Below are 17,057 nucleotides of genomic sequence, written 5' to 3'. Positions count from 1 at the left end.
CACTTCCTCTTGTTACACGTGTGAATGGGAGCAGTGACTTGGTTTGTTCTCTTTTGTTCACATTCTTGTCCCTGGTGGGTAGTTGCTTTAGCTTTTCAGGTACCTGTGCTTATTACACTTTGGGTCCTGTGTGCCTGATTTCAAATCTCTGTAAGTTAAATAGAGGGCATGACAGCATTCAGTTAATTCTCAAAAGTGAGCACTTTGTGTCCCCAAGGAGTTTAATCAGGAAGCGACAGATAGTAGAAAGTTGGTGGGGATTTAAAGTTTTGAGTTGTTGTGAAGTGAAACTTCATACCGCTTCGGGTCAGGGGGAGGTAATAAAATTCCATTTCGGTGAGAGAGCTGATGGCAACCTGGTTTATTTATAATCAAGGTCTAATGATGGAAACTTCAGGTAAAACTCAAACCACTGAGATTCCCGTAAAGGGTGAGAATTTGATTCATGCCTTCACTTTTAAAATGAGATTTGCTGTACAGCCTTTGCCCTTTAGGGAAAATCTGTATGCGAAAGCAGGACCCCTGCATTCAGCTGGCAAGCCGTGTCCTTCCTAGAGGTTTTCCTCCCAGGAGTCCCAGTCACAGCATAGCTGTGCTGGTTTTGTCATTTTTTTGAGATAGTTTTTAGGAAGACGACAGTAAAATACCTTGCTTTTAAAAATAGCATTTTACGACAAGATAATCAACATGTTATGACATTTTTTTTCCCTACAGAGACTTGGGTTCTGTTCTGATGTGCACAAAGGTACCACATGGACTAGTGGTGACTCTTTGTGAAACTCCCCACAGTTGGTTTTCGAAGTCAGATGAATATATGGAAATGTAGAATCTTAGAGCTTTTAGAAACCACGGTGGTTTAAGTTCTTTAAAAAAAAAATAGAAGCTTTAGTTTTGAGATTATGTTCTGAAATCTGATATCATGATGAAAAAAATTCAGAGCATACCAGTTGGGCGTTGCTAAATTGGGAACCTGTCTGTCTCTTTCGCAAAATCTCCGTCAATGGAAGCAAAAGTAGATAGTCTGAGTCTTATAAAAAAAAACAGACTTTGACAAGAATAGATTCATGTAGATTTGTCAACACTGTAGAATTAAAAACCAAAAAAAAAAAAAAAAGAAGAAGAAGAAGGTGTCAGTTTCTTATGTAAATTGTTACAAAATCAGTCAGGGCAGAGAGCTGTGGATTTTGTGGAAGCATCTTTGTAACTTACAAGGGCCAAGCTGATTCTGGATAGAAGAGAGCTCGGAGGACTGCAAACGGTAATCCACTCAGATGCCTTGCTTGAGCATAATTTGGTGTTCAGTTAAGTCTTTCAGATTTTTTTTTTTTTGATGAGTAAATAGCACCCATCAACAAACCTGGCCTTACATTTTGAACTGATTCAAGTAGGGCTTCAGAAAGTAGATCAAGCCACAAAAGCTTTACAGAGTCCCTGTGCTGAAGGTAATTTGGCTCCTCAAAGGAGGAGCAAAATCTCACTAAACTTTGTCTCCATGTGTTGAATATCTGTTGGCACTTAGGGAAGCTTTATTTGGCGTTACCATCTCCAGGGGTAGCCAGACTTGACCCTCAGTCAGTTCCGATTATGGACGTTTGCAGTGTATAGATAGGTGTCCTTTGGAGTTCAGGTCTAAAGTAATTGATAGCGTGTTGTTCTTGTCAATCTTAATTTAGGAGGCCTGGACCTGTAATTTGAGTATACATTGAAAACAGAACAAATGACAAAGCTGAAACACAACTGGGCCCATGATTATTGATAACCAGGCAGAATTAGAAGGTGCACTAGTTTGGAGCTTCTCAAGGTCCTGTTTCTGTAGAAAGCTTTAGAACTGTGTCGTCTGGGGGGTTGTCTCCATTGTTTCAAGTACTTTGCTGCTGGTGTTGGTGCTTGCTCTTCCACAGCAGTGACTGGGTTTGTGTCTGTATACGCATCTTTTCTTTCTTTTATAGACAGACGCATTCCAGAAGCCTGTTCCTTTGGAACAGCATCCTGACTATGCGGAGTACATCTTCCATCCCATGGACCTTTGTACATTGGAAAAGGTTGGTTTCCATCCAAGAGCCCACAGTTGTCAAGATGACTGAAGGCCCTCCCTTCCTTCCCATGCCCCATCTCCAGTTCCATGGTTTCTCTGCATCTCCCCTGCGCCATTTTTATTTGGATGGGAGAACTCTCAGTTCCCTATAACTTCCTAACATTTTCCCAAGGATTCCAGAGGGGTGTTGAAATCCACTGCTTAGCTCCAAATATTACTCCTGCTAGTGATGCTTTGTATCTGAGAAAGTCGACAGCTTCTAAGAATTAGTGAACTGATGGATTTGAGGCTTGCCCTTCTCTTTCTTTCGGAGGTGCTAATGAGAACAGCAGGAAGGAAGGAGAGAAAGTTACATGTCTGGGAAACCTCCGTGTTAGCAATAAATATGTGGCTTCTTAGATCATGACTTACTTCACTGATAAGGATATTTCTTTAATGCCTGAAGGTGCTTTTAAAGGTTCAAGCTAAAATTGCTTACTGAAAATTATACTTGTAAGATTTGTGTATGTCATCCCGGTGCTGATTGCCCAATTGCACCAAAATATAGTTAAAGAAAAGCATGGATGAGATGAAAACCTTACTTTACATTGTCTGGATTAATGTCCCCTCCCCCCCCAAACAATAAATCCAGGCTGCTTTGGAAAATTGCACACACCCTCATGGTATTATAAAAAGAAGGCATTCCAAAAAGACAAGGTTGGCATCTTAGCTTCATGAATTAATAGCTTTGGAACTTCGGATTAGTTCCTTAACATTACCATACCTCAGTTTCCCTGTCTGTAAAATGGAGATAGTAATTGCTTCATTGAGTTTTCAATTACGAGGCTTATGTGAGACTACAGTTACTAGTCAGTATGTAAATCTATAAAATACCCTGGTTCTTTGGAAGAAGCCATTTGATAAATGACAGTGTTATAAGATGAGAAAATTCAAGTTAGTGTGATGAATTCAGTGAATGCATTTTTATAGAGTTATAGATCTCAGCTATAATAGCATCTTGGGAAATGAGTAAAAGCATTAATTAATTTGGCAAATGACTGCTAAGAAAATGATGTGGGGACGCAGGTGTTGCTGGCTATGCTTGTAAAGACTCGCTGGTGATTATTTTCCATGACTTTTCTCCCCAGAACGCTAAAAAGAAAATGTACGGCTGCACGGAAGCCTTCCTGGCTGATGCGAAATGGATTTTGCACAACTGCATCATTTATAATGGGGGTGAGTGGCTTAGATGACATCTAGGAAAGAGAGTACGCTGTGTGGTGCCCATTTTCCTACCCTTCAGACAAAATCAGGCTCTTTTTTCATGCCTCAGGGCCAATAGCTTAGAATCCTTGTGTATAGATTGCTGACGTGTGAATAGGGGGCAGCAACTATGTACATTTTAGGGTCTGAGCCAATGTCCGTAGGGGCTTGTGACTATACGATGCTGTTACCTGTCCTTTTTAAAAACCTTACTTTACTGGAGGAATACTTACATAAAATAAAAGCACAGATTTTACAGGCACATTCCATGAATTTGACAAATGGGTAACCACCTCTATAACTAAAACCCCGAATAAGATCCTAGAACTTTTCTGTTGCCCTATTATATTCCTACTTGCCCCTCTCCATTAAACCCACCCTCCTCAGAAGGAACTGCTGTTCTCTCTTCTGTAACTATAGGTTACTTTTATTTATTCTAGAATTTCCTGTCATTGGAGTCAAAGTACCTCATTTTATGTATGGCTAAGTTGACAGAGCTGAATATTTTGGGGGTTCATTCATGTTTCCCAACGTGTGTATCAGTGGTTTGTTTCCTTTTATTGCTGAGTGGCTTTTCATTGTTTCCACGTGCAGTTTATGTATCTGTTCCCTTTGTTGATGCTGGTGGATATTTGAGTTGTTTTTGGTTTTTGGCTATTACGAATAAAGCCGCTGTGAGCATTCTTACACAAGCCTTTGTGTGGACATGTGTTTTCATTTCTCCTGGGTAAATAAATACCCAGGAATGGTATTATTGCTACATCATTGAGTAGGTTTATATTTAAATTTATAAGAAATTTTACCGAACTCTTTTGCAAGTAGGTTGTATCATTTTACACTCCTCCTGGCAGTATATGTGAGAGTCTTTGTTGCTCCATATCATTGTCAACACTTAGTCTTGTCTCTTTTAAATTTTAGCCATTCTTGAAGGCATGAGATACTGCGTCATGGTGGTTTTGCCTGTCTCTGATGACTAAGGGTGTTGAGTCTCTCCGTGTGCTTATTAGTCATTTGTATATCTTCTGTTGGTAAAATAATCTGTTCACATCTTTTACTCATTTCAAAAATTGGCTTGTTTTTGTTTTTATTGTGGAGTTTTAGGGTTTCTTTATGTTTGGGATAAAATTTTGTCTGTGGTATTTTTGTGAATTGAGCCTTCTGGACAGAATGAAGGAGGATTCCCATTGAAATCCCCTTGATGGCACCTTTCCCATTACCCTGCCTTCTCCCACAGTCCTCTCTGCCTGTCTTCTGGCCAGGTAGGCCTTTCAGAGTCCTGCCCCATCCTGCCTCTCTTAGCCCATGCTGGAACACTTTCCCCCTTCTTGCCTTGATGATTTTTCCTTATCCTTCAGTCCTCTGAGGAGCCTTCGCTGGTGCCCCAGACCGTCCTGTGTACTCTTGTTAAGGGCTCTCCTGCTACCTGTACTTCCGCGTGACAGCCTTTGTCCCATTCCCTGGATGGTGCTTTTTTCATTTGAGTTGCTCACCAGGATGTCAGCTCATTAAGGGCAGATGCCACATCTGGTTTCCTGTTTACTCCTGGGCCTAGCTGATGTTTGAGGGCAGATACATGAACGGATGGCTGTCTGCTTAAAGTACATGTTTTGCATTAATAACTCAGTAGCAGGGCTGGGGGTGCAGGGAGGGGAGAAAGAAAGGCACCTAGGCATCCAGAATCTGCGTAAAGGTTATATACGCAAATACATAGAGAGGCCGGTAAGATCATATAAACAAGTGAATGAGGTGAGGTAGCAGAAAAACAGCAGCATAAGCTGGGATGACCCCTGGCTGTGGGGAGACCGCAGGGAACAGGGATCTCCTGCCTGATCTGGAGGGGTCGCCACCGCTCACTCCAGTGTCTTGTTGGATACAGAGTTCTCAGATCTTCCGAGTTTTCAAGGCAATCTAGAAATCTAGGTATTTGTGTGTGTGTGTGTGTCTATGTATGAAGTCTTTTTGCCACCAGATTCACAATTTCTAAAAATACAATGTTTGAAGAAAACATGGCTTTTTGGCCATCTTGTCCTCTGGCTTAGTGAGAAGGTGGCGAATTTAGTTAGACCTGGGGCCATATCCTCAACTCATTAGCTAAGTGGTCTCATATAAGTGATGACTTCTGAGCCTTGATTTACTCATTGGCCTGCCTCCTGATACGACTTCTTGAGAAGTTAACAAGAAAATGTGTTTCAAAGCACCAGGCACACCAGTTACTCAATTAAATGTCTCCTTTCCCCTGTATTGTTGAGTTGAAGTCTGGGACAGTTGGTAGAAGGGGGCCCCTCTCTACTAATTTGAACCTTAGGAATATAAAAGCATCTTTTCAAATATTAATTCATGAACTGCAGGGAAACCAGCACGAATGGCTTAAGTTTCAGAGAAGATGTCATCCAGGCACCAAAAATGGATTCATGGGACAAGTCACATAATTTGAACTAATGTTAGAAGCCAGAAATGTCTGGTTTTTAGTATGTAAAAGATTAAAGAAAAGGGGTGTAGCAGGGGAAGCAAATTAAAAAGTTTTTAATGGAAATATAATCCCAAGACTGGGCCTTTCAGTGTTTCCATTTGAATTAATCCTGTTTTCTTATTCCCGTAGGAAATCACAAATTGACGCAAATAGCGAAAGTAGTCATCAAAATCTGTGAGCATGAGGTATGTGTTTTCCCAGGGTCACCTCTGTAAGTGTACCTGGAGTGAGGGTTTGGGGTGATTCAAGTTTCCATTTGTGGAATCTCCCACAGTGGGCAGCTGTGGGATTTTGTTGCGGCACAGACAGCGCCCCCTCTCTTCAAGGAGAATAAAAGCAACAGGGGGTCCCTAATATGTTAATAACCCCCTAACCGCAGGGCAAGACCACAGGGAGGTAGTATTTTTCAACTTTGACTCATGGTCACGCGTTGGATGACCTGAGTTTTCTTGGTCCCATAGAGTTCCTGATTTCTTGGCCCCGCAATCAGTGGCACTGCCTCAGGTCCCTTTCAGCCTTCTTGCAGGAGTTGTTTGGGTTTTTATGTTACTTGCAGGGAAGGCCCTGACTTTCTCAGAGTGGCCCATGTGTCCTGAAGAGTCTGTCCCTCTCACAAGTGCCCCATGGTTTTGGGGGTGTGGGTGAAATGAGCATCCTGGGCTGGGTGCCCTGAGGCTCCGCCGGTTGCAGGACAGGCTGATGGCGAATGGCACGTGGGAGACTTTCTTTGTTGCTCCCTGTTGTGAGCGTAAAAAATCAAGATGTAATGGCCTTCGACTTGTCTGCACTTTTATCCGTGCACTTGTTGATTTGTAAAGAAAAAACATTTGGATATCTTAGAATATGTCCATGTCTGTATCTTTGTACGTAGGGAGTTTTATAATCTACATTTTTCACTTGGAGTGTTTTCCCAGGTAATTAAACACAGGAGGAGTAGGATTTTCATGACTGTTCTCATGATTTATTTCCTCAGCATAATTGTTAGAAATGCAGCTACCAAATCCGAGGCGGTAAATGTGGCTTTGTTGTTTTCTTGAAACACTATAGCATCTTATACAATGACCTGGACAAATGTGGTTTTTCTGTGTCCTTTGCCATGTTGGAAGTTCTAATTTACAAAATACATGTGTATATGTTTTTTGCCCCAATGTAATCAGTAAAAACAGTGGCATCTCACTGTGGTTTTGGTTTGGATTTTTTTGATGCAAGTGATGGTGGACTTTTTTTGATATGGTTGTCGGTGATTTGGAATTACATGTGGATGAGTTCAGTTTTTTTCCCCTTGAGGGTTAGTTTCCCTGGATTTGGGCGCTGAAGCCTGGACTTTGAATCAGTGGATTGCCACAAGGGAGAATTTATTGACACCAAGATGCTCTTTGTCTGGCATTCTGAACCTTCCTCTTGACAACAACACACTGCTGCTTCGTGGGCTCCAAGGCCAGGGCTGCCCTGGACCTGATGTTGCCACTTTGTTCTACCCAGTACTTTGGAATAGCCCAGGAGGAGAGTGGGGAGAAGGAGGAAGTCGATCCCACCATTCATTCATTCATTCATTCATTGATTGCCTGAGTCAGTCAGACCATTACAATTAATTATATCTATAAAACTGTTAAATAATAGTCACTAACTGAGCACCTGCTATGTATCTGGCACCTTGCGTGATGCGGGAGATAAAGAGCAAAACAAGCTGCATGTTAATGGAGCGTAATAGCCACCAACAGGGCAGTGGTTGGTGACGTGTGTGGGCTTTGGAGCCCGACTGCCTGGGTTCAGACCCTGGCCCTGCCACTTTGTCCGGTGAGACCTTGGGCAGGTCTCATTGATTTCTTCAGGCCTCATTGCCTCCCTCTGTGAAATGGGGTTATGACCAGCACGAGAGTTCATACCCGTATAATGTCTGCCGACGAGCACACTGTAAATGTTAGCTGATGCACTGATGACTCTGTCACTTGGAGTGCTTCACACTGATCTCATTTGATTTTTGTAAGAAATCTGTCTGGTAGGTGCTGCTTTCATCCCCATTCTATGAGAAAACGAAGGCTCAGACGAGATAAGCAACTTTCCTAAAATTACAGATCGTGTAAATGCTGGAGTCTGAGTTTAGATCCAGGAAGGGAGCTTCTGGGGCCCTTAGTTCTATGTCTGATGGTTCTTGGGGGGCATGCACTTTCTCAAGAGGGAGAAGGACAGTAAGTCAGTTACAGACTTCTTCAGATTGCTATCTGTGAAAATGAAATAGGGTCACGTGGTCTTAATTAACTGCTCCAGATGGTGTGGTTAGAGATGCATAGAAATTGAGCGTGACAAGCAGAGGTCAGAGGTGCGGGAAGGGATGGGGGAGCTCAGACAAGGTGGGCCTGGGCAGCCCACACATGGCCTTGAAGGAACTGACCAGCTGTTTGGATTTCATCGTTAGTTTCTCAACCTCAGCACTGCTGACATTGAGGCTGGAGAAGTCTTTGTTGCAGAAACTGTCCTTGTTCCATCGTAGATTCTGGTTGCAACTGTCCACTCCCAGTTGTGATAACCGAAAATATCTCCAGACATTGCCAAGTATCCCTGGAAGGGTTAAAAAGCCCCGAAAGAGAACCACTGGTCTAAGGGGCCCTCTAAGGGGAGGGCCCAGATTGGATCTGTGTTTGTGGAAGATGACTCTGGCTGCCGTATCTGTGTGGAGGATGGACCGTAGTTGGGAAGCTGGGAGACAAGGTCCAGAGAGAGATGAGAGTGGCTTGGGCCTGGTGGGAGCACTGGGGTTGGTGAGAAATAGCTGGCTTAATGTCTAGGGTGGTCCCCACCTTGGGACTTAGTTGTCAAATCATCATGCATTTCTTGAGGGCTTGTGCACAGAAGGCCCTTGGGAATGACACAGTCTAACACGTTTTTGCTTTGCAGATGAATGAAATCGAAGTATGTCCAGAGTGTTATCTAGCTGCTTGCCAAAAACGAGATAACTGGTTTTGTGAGCCTTGTGTAAGTTGGATTTCCTTTCCTTTTTTCGTTTTGCGAATTCTTTACCTTGCATGACCCAAGACGGCTTTCTCCAGGTGGCTTACTTGATGGAACTTTGGGTGAAGTTTTTAAAATAATTTTCTTACTGATCAAGTTGTGGCAGACTGGGAGTAATCCAGGCAGGATAAACCGCTTTGCTGAAAGTTCAGGTGCCAGAGGCAGCATCATGATTTACTGGGCTCATTAGCCCTAGAAAACAGCAGGATGCAGAGTATAAAAAGCAGCTCATTGGGGTGGAGGGACACACCCAGGTGATGCAGATAATGAGATCAGTGTTAAATGAGTGTATTATTTGCAGACCAAGTTGGGTCTGTTTTAATTTTTGTTGTGTTTTTTGTTTTGTTTTGGGGGAGGTAATGAAGTTTGTTTATTTATTTATTATTTTTAGAGGAGGTCCTGGGTTCAATCCCCAGTACCTCTTGCATGCTAAGTATGCGTTCTACCACTGAGCTATACCCTCCCCCTGGGTCTGTTTTAAGAGGTTTGGAAATCCCTCTTAGGATTAATTCCATGGTCTCTCCAAAGCATGGTTCTTGAGGGTGGGATTCGGGGTGGGGGGAGGCAGTCACCCTAGTTGCCCCCACGGATCTGCGTTTTCCAAACTGGGGTTCTGCAGAGAGAAGTGTGTTGTTGGGGTGGGCTGGGAGAATGGGGGTGGGGTGGGCAGCAGGAGTGGGCAAGTGACAGTTGAGAATCAAGACATCATTTATGTCTTTTCCTGCCTTTGGAGATGACCATCTGAATTGCTAAAGCTTGAGGAAGGCTTTAGCGATAGAATAAAGGTGGCTAATACTGTCCCTTATTGTTTGCTGGACATAATGTGCATTTAAATTAACCCTCCAGCTCAGCAGAGGGCGTAGGTATTACTGTCAGTCTGTTGCCCAGACGGGTACAGTCTCTTGCTTCTTCCCACCCATATGATAGAGGCACAGCCAGGATTCAACCCTGGTTTTGTCAGCGTTCCTCCCTTCTTCTCGGTTTCCCTGTTTAACCCCATTCCCAGCCATGTGCAGGAATGACCGGCCACACAGCTAGGGAATGCCACGCGGGGAGACCCAGCTTGGAACTTTTTCAGTTTGTGGCCTGAATCACACACCGAACTTTATCTGCATATCTTGATGTCAAATGCCTACCAACACTGGATTTTGTTTTTCTTTTCCTAGAGCAATCCACATCCTTTGGTTTGGGCAAAACTGAAGGGGTTTCCGTTCTGGCCTGCTAAAGCTCTGAGGGATAAGGATGGGCAGGTTGATGCCCGTTTCTTTGGACAACACGACAGGTGGGAGTTAAACACAAGCTTCAAACGTGTAGCTTTAACCGAACCTTTGATACTGTCAACAGATACGAGATGGGGATGCGGGTGGCGTAGGGGTATGGCTGTTATTTTGTCTTGATACCAACCAGGGCTATGGTAAGCCGGATTATGCATGGGCTTCAGTTTTTTCAGTTATGTTAGGAAAGAACCTTGCCTTCGTGGCTTTGTTGATGAAACCGACATCAGAATAGGTTTCCACATCTATTTTAAACACTGCTGTTCTTTTTGATTTTTCTAGAGTAAATTAAATCACCACACAAATTGTTCTTCAAAATAATGCTTTCAGGGATCAGAAATATTTCCCCAGATTGCCGGTAAATGAATCTCCCATCGTTGTGCTGGGTAGTCCCCTCCTATTTCCTTTTCTGTGGAGCTAAAATGGGAAATTACAAGGGGTTGCTGTTTTGACAGGTGTGAGCCCTCCCTCCCAGCCTTTGCGCCCTCCCCTTTCCTCTCCCGGCGAACTGAGTTATGCCAGCTAATAGCAGTTCTCTGCAGAGTGCAGCCCCCTGCCAGCTGGAGAACAACAGGTAGACGGCAATGAGCGGCAGTGAAGCGCTCGATGCCCTTTTTAGCAAGTTGTGTTATGATTAAATGAGGCTAAAACCCTCTGGAAGCCCTTCCAAGCAGTCTGAGAGAGAGAGAGAGAGAGTGTGTGTGTGTGTGTGTGTCAGAATATTTTAAAAGGCACATTTTGAAAATTATTCCCACCCACAGAATATTCAGAAAATACAGTTTATCGTTTTAAACCACACCAGAAGCTGAATTATTGCCTTTTGTTAAATTTTGCTTGTCATCTTGCAAATAGAAAAAAAAAAGTGAATTTCAAAGTAATCTACAAAATCATTTACTAGGAGTCCTGGCTGTCCATTGACAGGAAACAGAATGGAAATTAGCTGAGATGGTACAGGGTGTGATAGGAAGTGTTATACTTTGGTTTTGACCATTTTCATTGGAAATCTTTCTAAAATGAATTTATTCATTCAAAGAAATATATGTTCGGTGCCTGTCGTGTGCCAGGCCAGGTGCTAGATGCTGGGGGTGCAGGCGTGAGCTGGTGGACACTGCCCTTCGGAAGGCTGACACCCCAGTAGGGAGGACAGATAATACCCCAGTAAGCAGTCGGCGGTGTGATCTCAGGTTGGGAGGGAGCGGCGGGGGCCACGTGAGGATCTGGATTGAGGGACCAGAGGGTGCGGGGACCGAGGCAGGGAAGGGCCAAGGCTGAGTGTGTGCAGGGGAAGCCAGGAGCACAGTGTGGTGTGAACAGGATGAGGGAGGAGAGGGTGGTCAGAGGTGGGATCACAGGGGTGGGCAGGGCCTGGGTCACCAGGGTTGCTATCAGAAGTCTGGTTTTTATTTGAAGAGCAGGAGGAGTTGGTAGCAGATTGTACATCTTTCTGCCTCTGCATTAAAGCGTGACACGTGTAAATGAACCAACCACCCCGATGATTCGGGATTAGTCTTGTTCTGCGGTACAACACAGCGTGGGTATACTTAGGGTATTGGTGGGCTTTTGTCCCGAGGCACCAACCATTCTCAGGCCCTTAAGAGTCATGGATTCTCTCTCAGCTCCACCCACTCTGCCCCAGCCTCTTCCTTCCACCTGTCTCACAGCCACTGAAGATGGCGTAGGGAGTATGAGCTTTGCCAGTCCTGTTTCCAGAGGCTGTTTCCCCTGAACTTAACCAGTGTAGGCTGGTTCTGGGCGGGAGCTGTGCTGGAAGCCGGGCCCCTACATTTGTTAAAAAAAAAAGACAGCAGCCCGAGTCTGATGCCCCATGAGGTTTTGCTAACCCTCCATCCCTTGGGAGGAATGTGTTGAGTTCTTGGACTCATACTGGCTAAGGGGTGTGCATTGGGGGAGTTGTTAAGGACATCCCACTGGTGGGATGTTTCGCTTGGCCTTGGGCAGGGAGTCACTGACAGCTGCAGGAAAAGCCACTTCTAAAATGAGGATGTCTTTTCCTCCCCAGAGAATTTTTTTCTTTAAATTAAAAAAAAAAAAGGATGTACTAGGGATTAAATCTGGAATCTAATGCATGCTAAGCATATGCTCTACCACTGAGCTATACCCACCCCTCCCCACCCCCTGGAGATATTCTTAAAGCAGAATGGGGCAGGCTTGTTGACAGTCTGCTCTGGGTCAGACCCAGGAACACAAGGCGGACTAAAGGGAGACTGCACAGGGTGTAACAGGCTGTCCTTGACTCAGGGACCTGCTCTGGGGTTGCAGAGCCAATGTGTAAGCCTGGGCCGGGGTAAGCAGAGTAGGAAATAGCCCAGACCACTGCATGTTCATTGTCAAGTTAATAGATGCTAGAGAGAGCCCCTGGGGGGCTCTTGCACAAATCAAGACATATTCTAAGGACTCTCATCACGAGCCTTTTGTCCTTTAAAAGATTTTTCTTTTTTTCCCCCCCTTTGGTTTTACTTCACAGATAGACACACAATATTATATAAAAATGTAGAAAATATTTTATTAAATGCCTGCAGAGCTAAAAAAAAGAAATAGCTGGCATTAATTGAATGCCTTTATGGCAGCAGGCACTGTGCTTTTTGTAGAAGCCGCTTTTATCTCCATTTGACTGATAAGAAGACTGAGGCCCAGAGGTAGGAAGCAGCTCAGCTGTGTGACTCTGGGGCGCCTGCGGACATCGCACTCCCAGGCCCTCGGCTTTGTATTGTTAAGCAAATCTGATTTCCCTTTTGGTGTTTCCCGGGCCTGCTTTAAGGAAGAGAACACTTTATTGAAATCATTTATGAAGCTGCTGCTTGAGGTTAAGGCCCTGATTCTAGGCAAAAGTGTGGTGGAAAAGATCCCAGTGACCATCTGGCCGATCAGCTCCTGTTGGTGCGAGGACTGGTCAGGCGCATCTCACTGGCCTCCCTCAGCATCCCTCCAGGCAGGGGCTCATCCTCCATCTCAGGCTGGCTTAGAGAAGGGGAGTAACCTGTCGGGGGCAGCCTAGGGACCCCCACTGCTCCTCAGCCCTGTCTGTCCAGCCAGGCTCCTGCCCACCCAGCTGAAACCTACAGAGGCCCCGCAGACCCTCAGCCTGAGGGCGTTTGGCGCCTGCCCAGCCCTCACTCTGTCTGGCTGCACCTGTGGTTCCTCAGGTCTCTGCAGAATGACAGCAGCGAGTTGGAACGGACGAGAAGCTGTCGATTTCCAGCACTGAGAGAGCAGGGAGGTATTTTTGGGCGTTCAGCGTTCATTTGTGTCGTGATGTAGCATCACCAAGAGTTGTGAGCAGCCAGCCTGCGTCCTGAATTCTGTCCCATGGACAGACTTTATTTCTCTTTCTTCATTTGATTTTCTCTTAAAAATGGATGAATAAAATGTCAGCTGTTAACATTTGGGGACAGTAAAATATAAGAAGTCCATATTTTCTCTCTAAAATCATGGAAGACTTGGCAGTGTTGGGACCAGACAGCATCTAAGTAGATGGCGCTGGATTAGGTGTGAGTTTGCTACCTCCCCACAGTCTACTTCGCTCCCTATTGCTTTGGGTTTCTTTCTTTCTTTCTTCCTTTTTTTTGGGGGCGGGGAGATAATTAGATTTATTTATTCATTTTGATGGAGGCACTGGGAATTGAACCCAGGACCTTGTACTTGCTAAGTACACACTCTGTCACTGAGCTATACCCTCCCCCTCTGCTCCCTATTGCATTGTATGTGGCTTGAGTTTATAGTCTGTGAAGTCCAAATAGCCTCCTAGGAGAAGCTCATTCCCATCAGATTCCCAGCTACAAACTGGGTTGAGGCTGAGGAATCAGATGCCACAGAGTTACACCCTGGATGTTCTGTATTGGCCTCCTCAGAGCATGGCAGTCGTGTTCACATCTCCTGCCAGCAGTCACTTGGGTGGCTCATTCCAGAAAAGCAGCTCATTTTCTCGTGAATTTCTGCAGATGCACCCTGGGATGTGGGGAGTTAGAGGGCACAAACCGCAAGGCTAATAAGCTTTTTTTCCATTATTTTCCATGTGAATTATCTCACATTCAAAACCACACACCTCCTCCTGGGGTTGTAGTTTTCCAACATTTCCTTGCATAGAATCCCAATTTTAAGAAGAGAAAAGAAAGCTCTCCATATCTGAGTGCAGGAAAGTGAGGTTAGGGGATAATTGCTCTTTTCTGAGGTTTAGTCCAGGTTGCAGGGACAGTTTGGCTCTACCAACCCAAAGCCAAAGGGGATTTATTATTTTTTTTAATGGATTAAAGGGCTGTTGAGTCATAGTTAAGTTTCTAGTTCATGTTTGGTCCTTATGACAGAATGTGTTTGTTAAATGGATCATTTATTAACCCTTCAAACTGAGTTATGTTTAAAAAGTGGAGTATGTATTTAAGAATCTTGGCAGATCCGCTAGGCTAATTTGGTTTGCATTAAGGAAAGGGCAGTTCTGGAAACAAACTAAATGACAGATGAATGGATCAAGAAAATGTGTGTCCATACAGCGGAATAGTATTCAGCCTGGAAAAGTATGTGGCAACATGGCTGAACCTTGCGGACGTTGTGCTAAGTGGAATAAGCCAGTCACAGGCAAATACCACACGATTTTGCTTGTAACGAGGTATCTAAAATTGTCAAGTTCTAAGAATGGTGTGTTAGTGGAATGGTGGTTGCCAGGGACTAGGGGGAGGGAGAAATGCGGAATATTAATCAACAGGCATAACTCAGTTAAATAAAATGAGTAAGCTCTGGAGATGGTATAGCACCGTATACCTGCAATTGACAATAACGTGTTACACACTTAAACATTTGTGAAGGGGGTAAAACTCACATTCAGTGTTCTTGCACAATAAAATAAGTTTTCTAAAAAACTTAAGAATCTTGGAAGCGACCAGAGCCAGACTTAAACGCTCTTTCTCTTTTGTACTCCCAGGGCCTGGGTTCCAATAAATAATTGCTACCTCATGTCTAAAGAAATTCCTTTTTCTGTGAAAAAGACTAAAAGCATCTTCAACAGTGCAATGCAAGAGATGGAGGTTTACGTGGATAACATCCGCCGGAAGTTTGGGGTCTTTAATTACTCTCCGTTCAGGACACCCTACACGCCCAACAGCCAGTACCAAATGCTGCTCGATCCCGCCAACCCCAGCGCCGGCGCCGCCAAGATCGACAAGCAGGAGAAGGTCAAGCTCAACTTCGACATGACGGCGTCACCCAAGATCCTGATGAGCAAGCCCATGCTGAGCGGGGGCACGAGCCGCAGGGTCTCCCTGTCGGACATGCCTCGCTCCCCGATGAGCACCAACTCCTCGGTGCACACCGGCTCCGACGTGGAGCAGGACGCTGAGAAGAAGGCCACGTCCAGCCATTTCAGCGCCAGCGAGGAGTCCATGGACTTCCTGGACAAGAGTACAGGTCAGTCCAGGTGGGGCACAGTGGAGCAGGCCCCTGGGGCCCAAGGCTTTCCCTCGGGGCCACGCCTGTGGGGCCCTAGCTGGTCAGTGTCACAGGATCAAAGGGAGCGGTGTGGGGTTTCAGCCCAGTGGAGCAGATTTTAAATTTTAAAGGAATCACCCATTGGGATTCTTGCCGATAGGGACCCCCAAAATGAGAAAAGTGTTCTCAAAAGGCCAGCTGGAGGTCATTCCTGGAAGTGAGCAGAGGATGGCCAGAAATCCTTCAGCGTTCATTTCAAACGCCTCTGAGATAAATCAAAACTTCCTGCAATAGCTTTTTGTTTTCTTTCCCAAGAATTTCGTTTTAACTGAAACATTATTTCTCTATCAAGACCGTGTACTCACATTTCTTAGTGCTCAGATGTTAGAGAAGCGTGTAAGGTAAACAGTATGCTCTCCCCAGAGCAGTCCCATTTCTTAGGTTCCCCCTGTTGGTCAGTTGTGTTGTTCTGGAGACTTGCTGCTGTAGCAGAGCGATGAAGGAGGATGCTGGCTTCAAATCCAGTCCCAGCTCTGCCACTCGCTAGCTTTGTGGCTTTAGGCCTGGTACCTAACCCCTCAAAACCTTGGTTTCCACGCCTGGAATATTAGGATAATGGTAGGACCTGCCTCCGCGTTCTTGTAAGGATAAATGTACCAGCTTACACAGAGGGTTTAGAACAGTGCCTGAAACATTAAGTGCTACAAAAATGTTGGCTACTTTATTATTTCTTCTGGTAGTTATTCATCACATGCCTGCAAGGATTCAGAGAGGTGATGTAAACGAGGGATGCTGCCTGAGAGTAACAAAAGTAAGGGTGACTCAAATTGAATTCCTCCTGTCCACACATAATTCGGTTGCATGTTAAAACCTTAGAACTTTATGATTTCCACAAGGAAATGGGTTTACTCTGATTTTTTTTTCTTGAAACATGGCTGTCACTGTTTGTTTTTTTCTTGTTCTGCCTTTGAAAGACATGGGAAAGAAGCATTTACATTGAGTGGGAGGATGAAGGCAGTCAGCCCTCGGGCTCTGGGCTAGGGAGACTGTTGATGGACCCAGGGCTGGTGAATCCCAGGGCACACGCGCGTCTCTGAGGTTTCATCCCGTGGATGCCATACAGGAATGTGGACCCATGGTTTTCACATCTTAACATTCTTTCAGAGAGATGGGGAATCACATTTTTATGTAACATCTCCAATTATGAAATTTCAGCTGAAAATGTCTTAGAATAATTTCCAGAATGAGTGAAGCATGTCTACAGGTTGCACCACCAGTGGTAGACTTCTGGCCAGAGCATTACCCTTGGATAGCCTTTCAGATTCTCTCCTTCCCTCTCTCCCTCCCTTCCTACATCTCTTCCTTCTTTCCTTCACATGAGAACTTTTTAAGGAGCAGGTATCAGTTAAGAGACCACCAATGTCCCCAGAAGATAAAATGATGGGGAGTTAGTCAATGGTGAACTCAAAGAGTTCTACTCATTTTGGCTGTGTTGTGGCTTCTTTTTGGGTAGCTGGTTATTCTCAAGTACTGCTTGTAGCTCTCCCGATGGCTACAGGTGGAGCAGAGTATTAATTACCAGTGGCTTTGG

At 44.8% G+C, this 17,057-nt stretch overlaps 1 protein-coding gene across 16 annotated transcripts in view; it reads left to right on the top strand.

Annotated features, from left to right (window-relative positions):
* ZMYND8 (zinc finger MYND-type containing 8) overlaps positions 1-17,057 on the top strand; it is a 108,488-nt gene that overhangs the window by 45,361 nt on the left and 46,070 nt on the right. For all 16 annotated transcript variants that reach the window (XM_006202451.4, XM_006202447.4, XM_006202445.4 and 13 more), the window contains 6 exons: positions 1,950-2,042; positions 3,163-3,250; positions 5,877-5,932; positions 8,643-8,720; positions 9,923-10,038; positions 14,964-15,445. In XM_006202451.4, the coding sequence (XP_006202513.1) occupies positions 1,950-2,042; positions 3,163-3,250; positions 5,877-5,932; positions 8,643-8,720; positions 9,923-10,038; positions 14,964-15,445 (913 nt within the window). The remainder of the gene's footprint in view (positions 1-1,949; positions 2,043-3,162; positions 3,251-5,876; positions 5,933-8,642; positions 8,721-9,922; positions 10,039-14,963; positions 15,446-17,057) is intronic.

The sequence above is a fragment of the Vicugna pacos genome, chromosome 19, assembly GCF_048564905.1.
Source record: "Vicugna pacos chromosome 19, VicPac4, whole genome shotgun sequence".
NCBI lineage: Eukaryota > Metazoa > Chordata > Mammalia > Artiodactyla > Camelidae > Vicugna > Vicugna pacos.
This window is presented reverse-complemented; position numbering and strand designations above follow the sequence as displayed.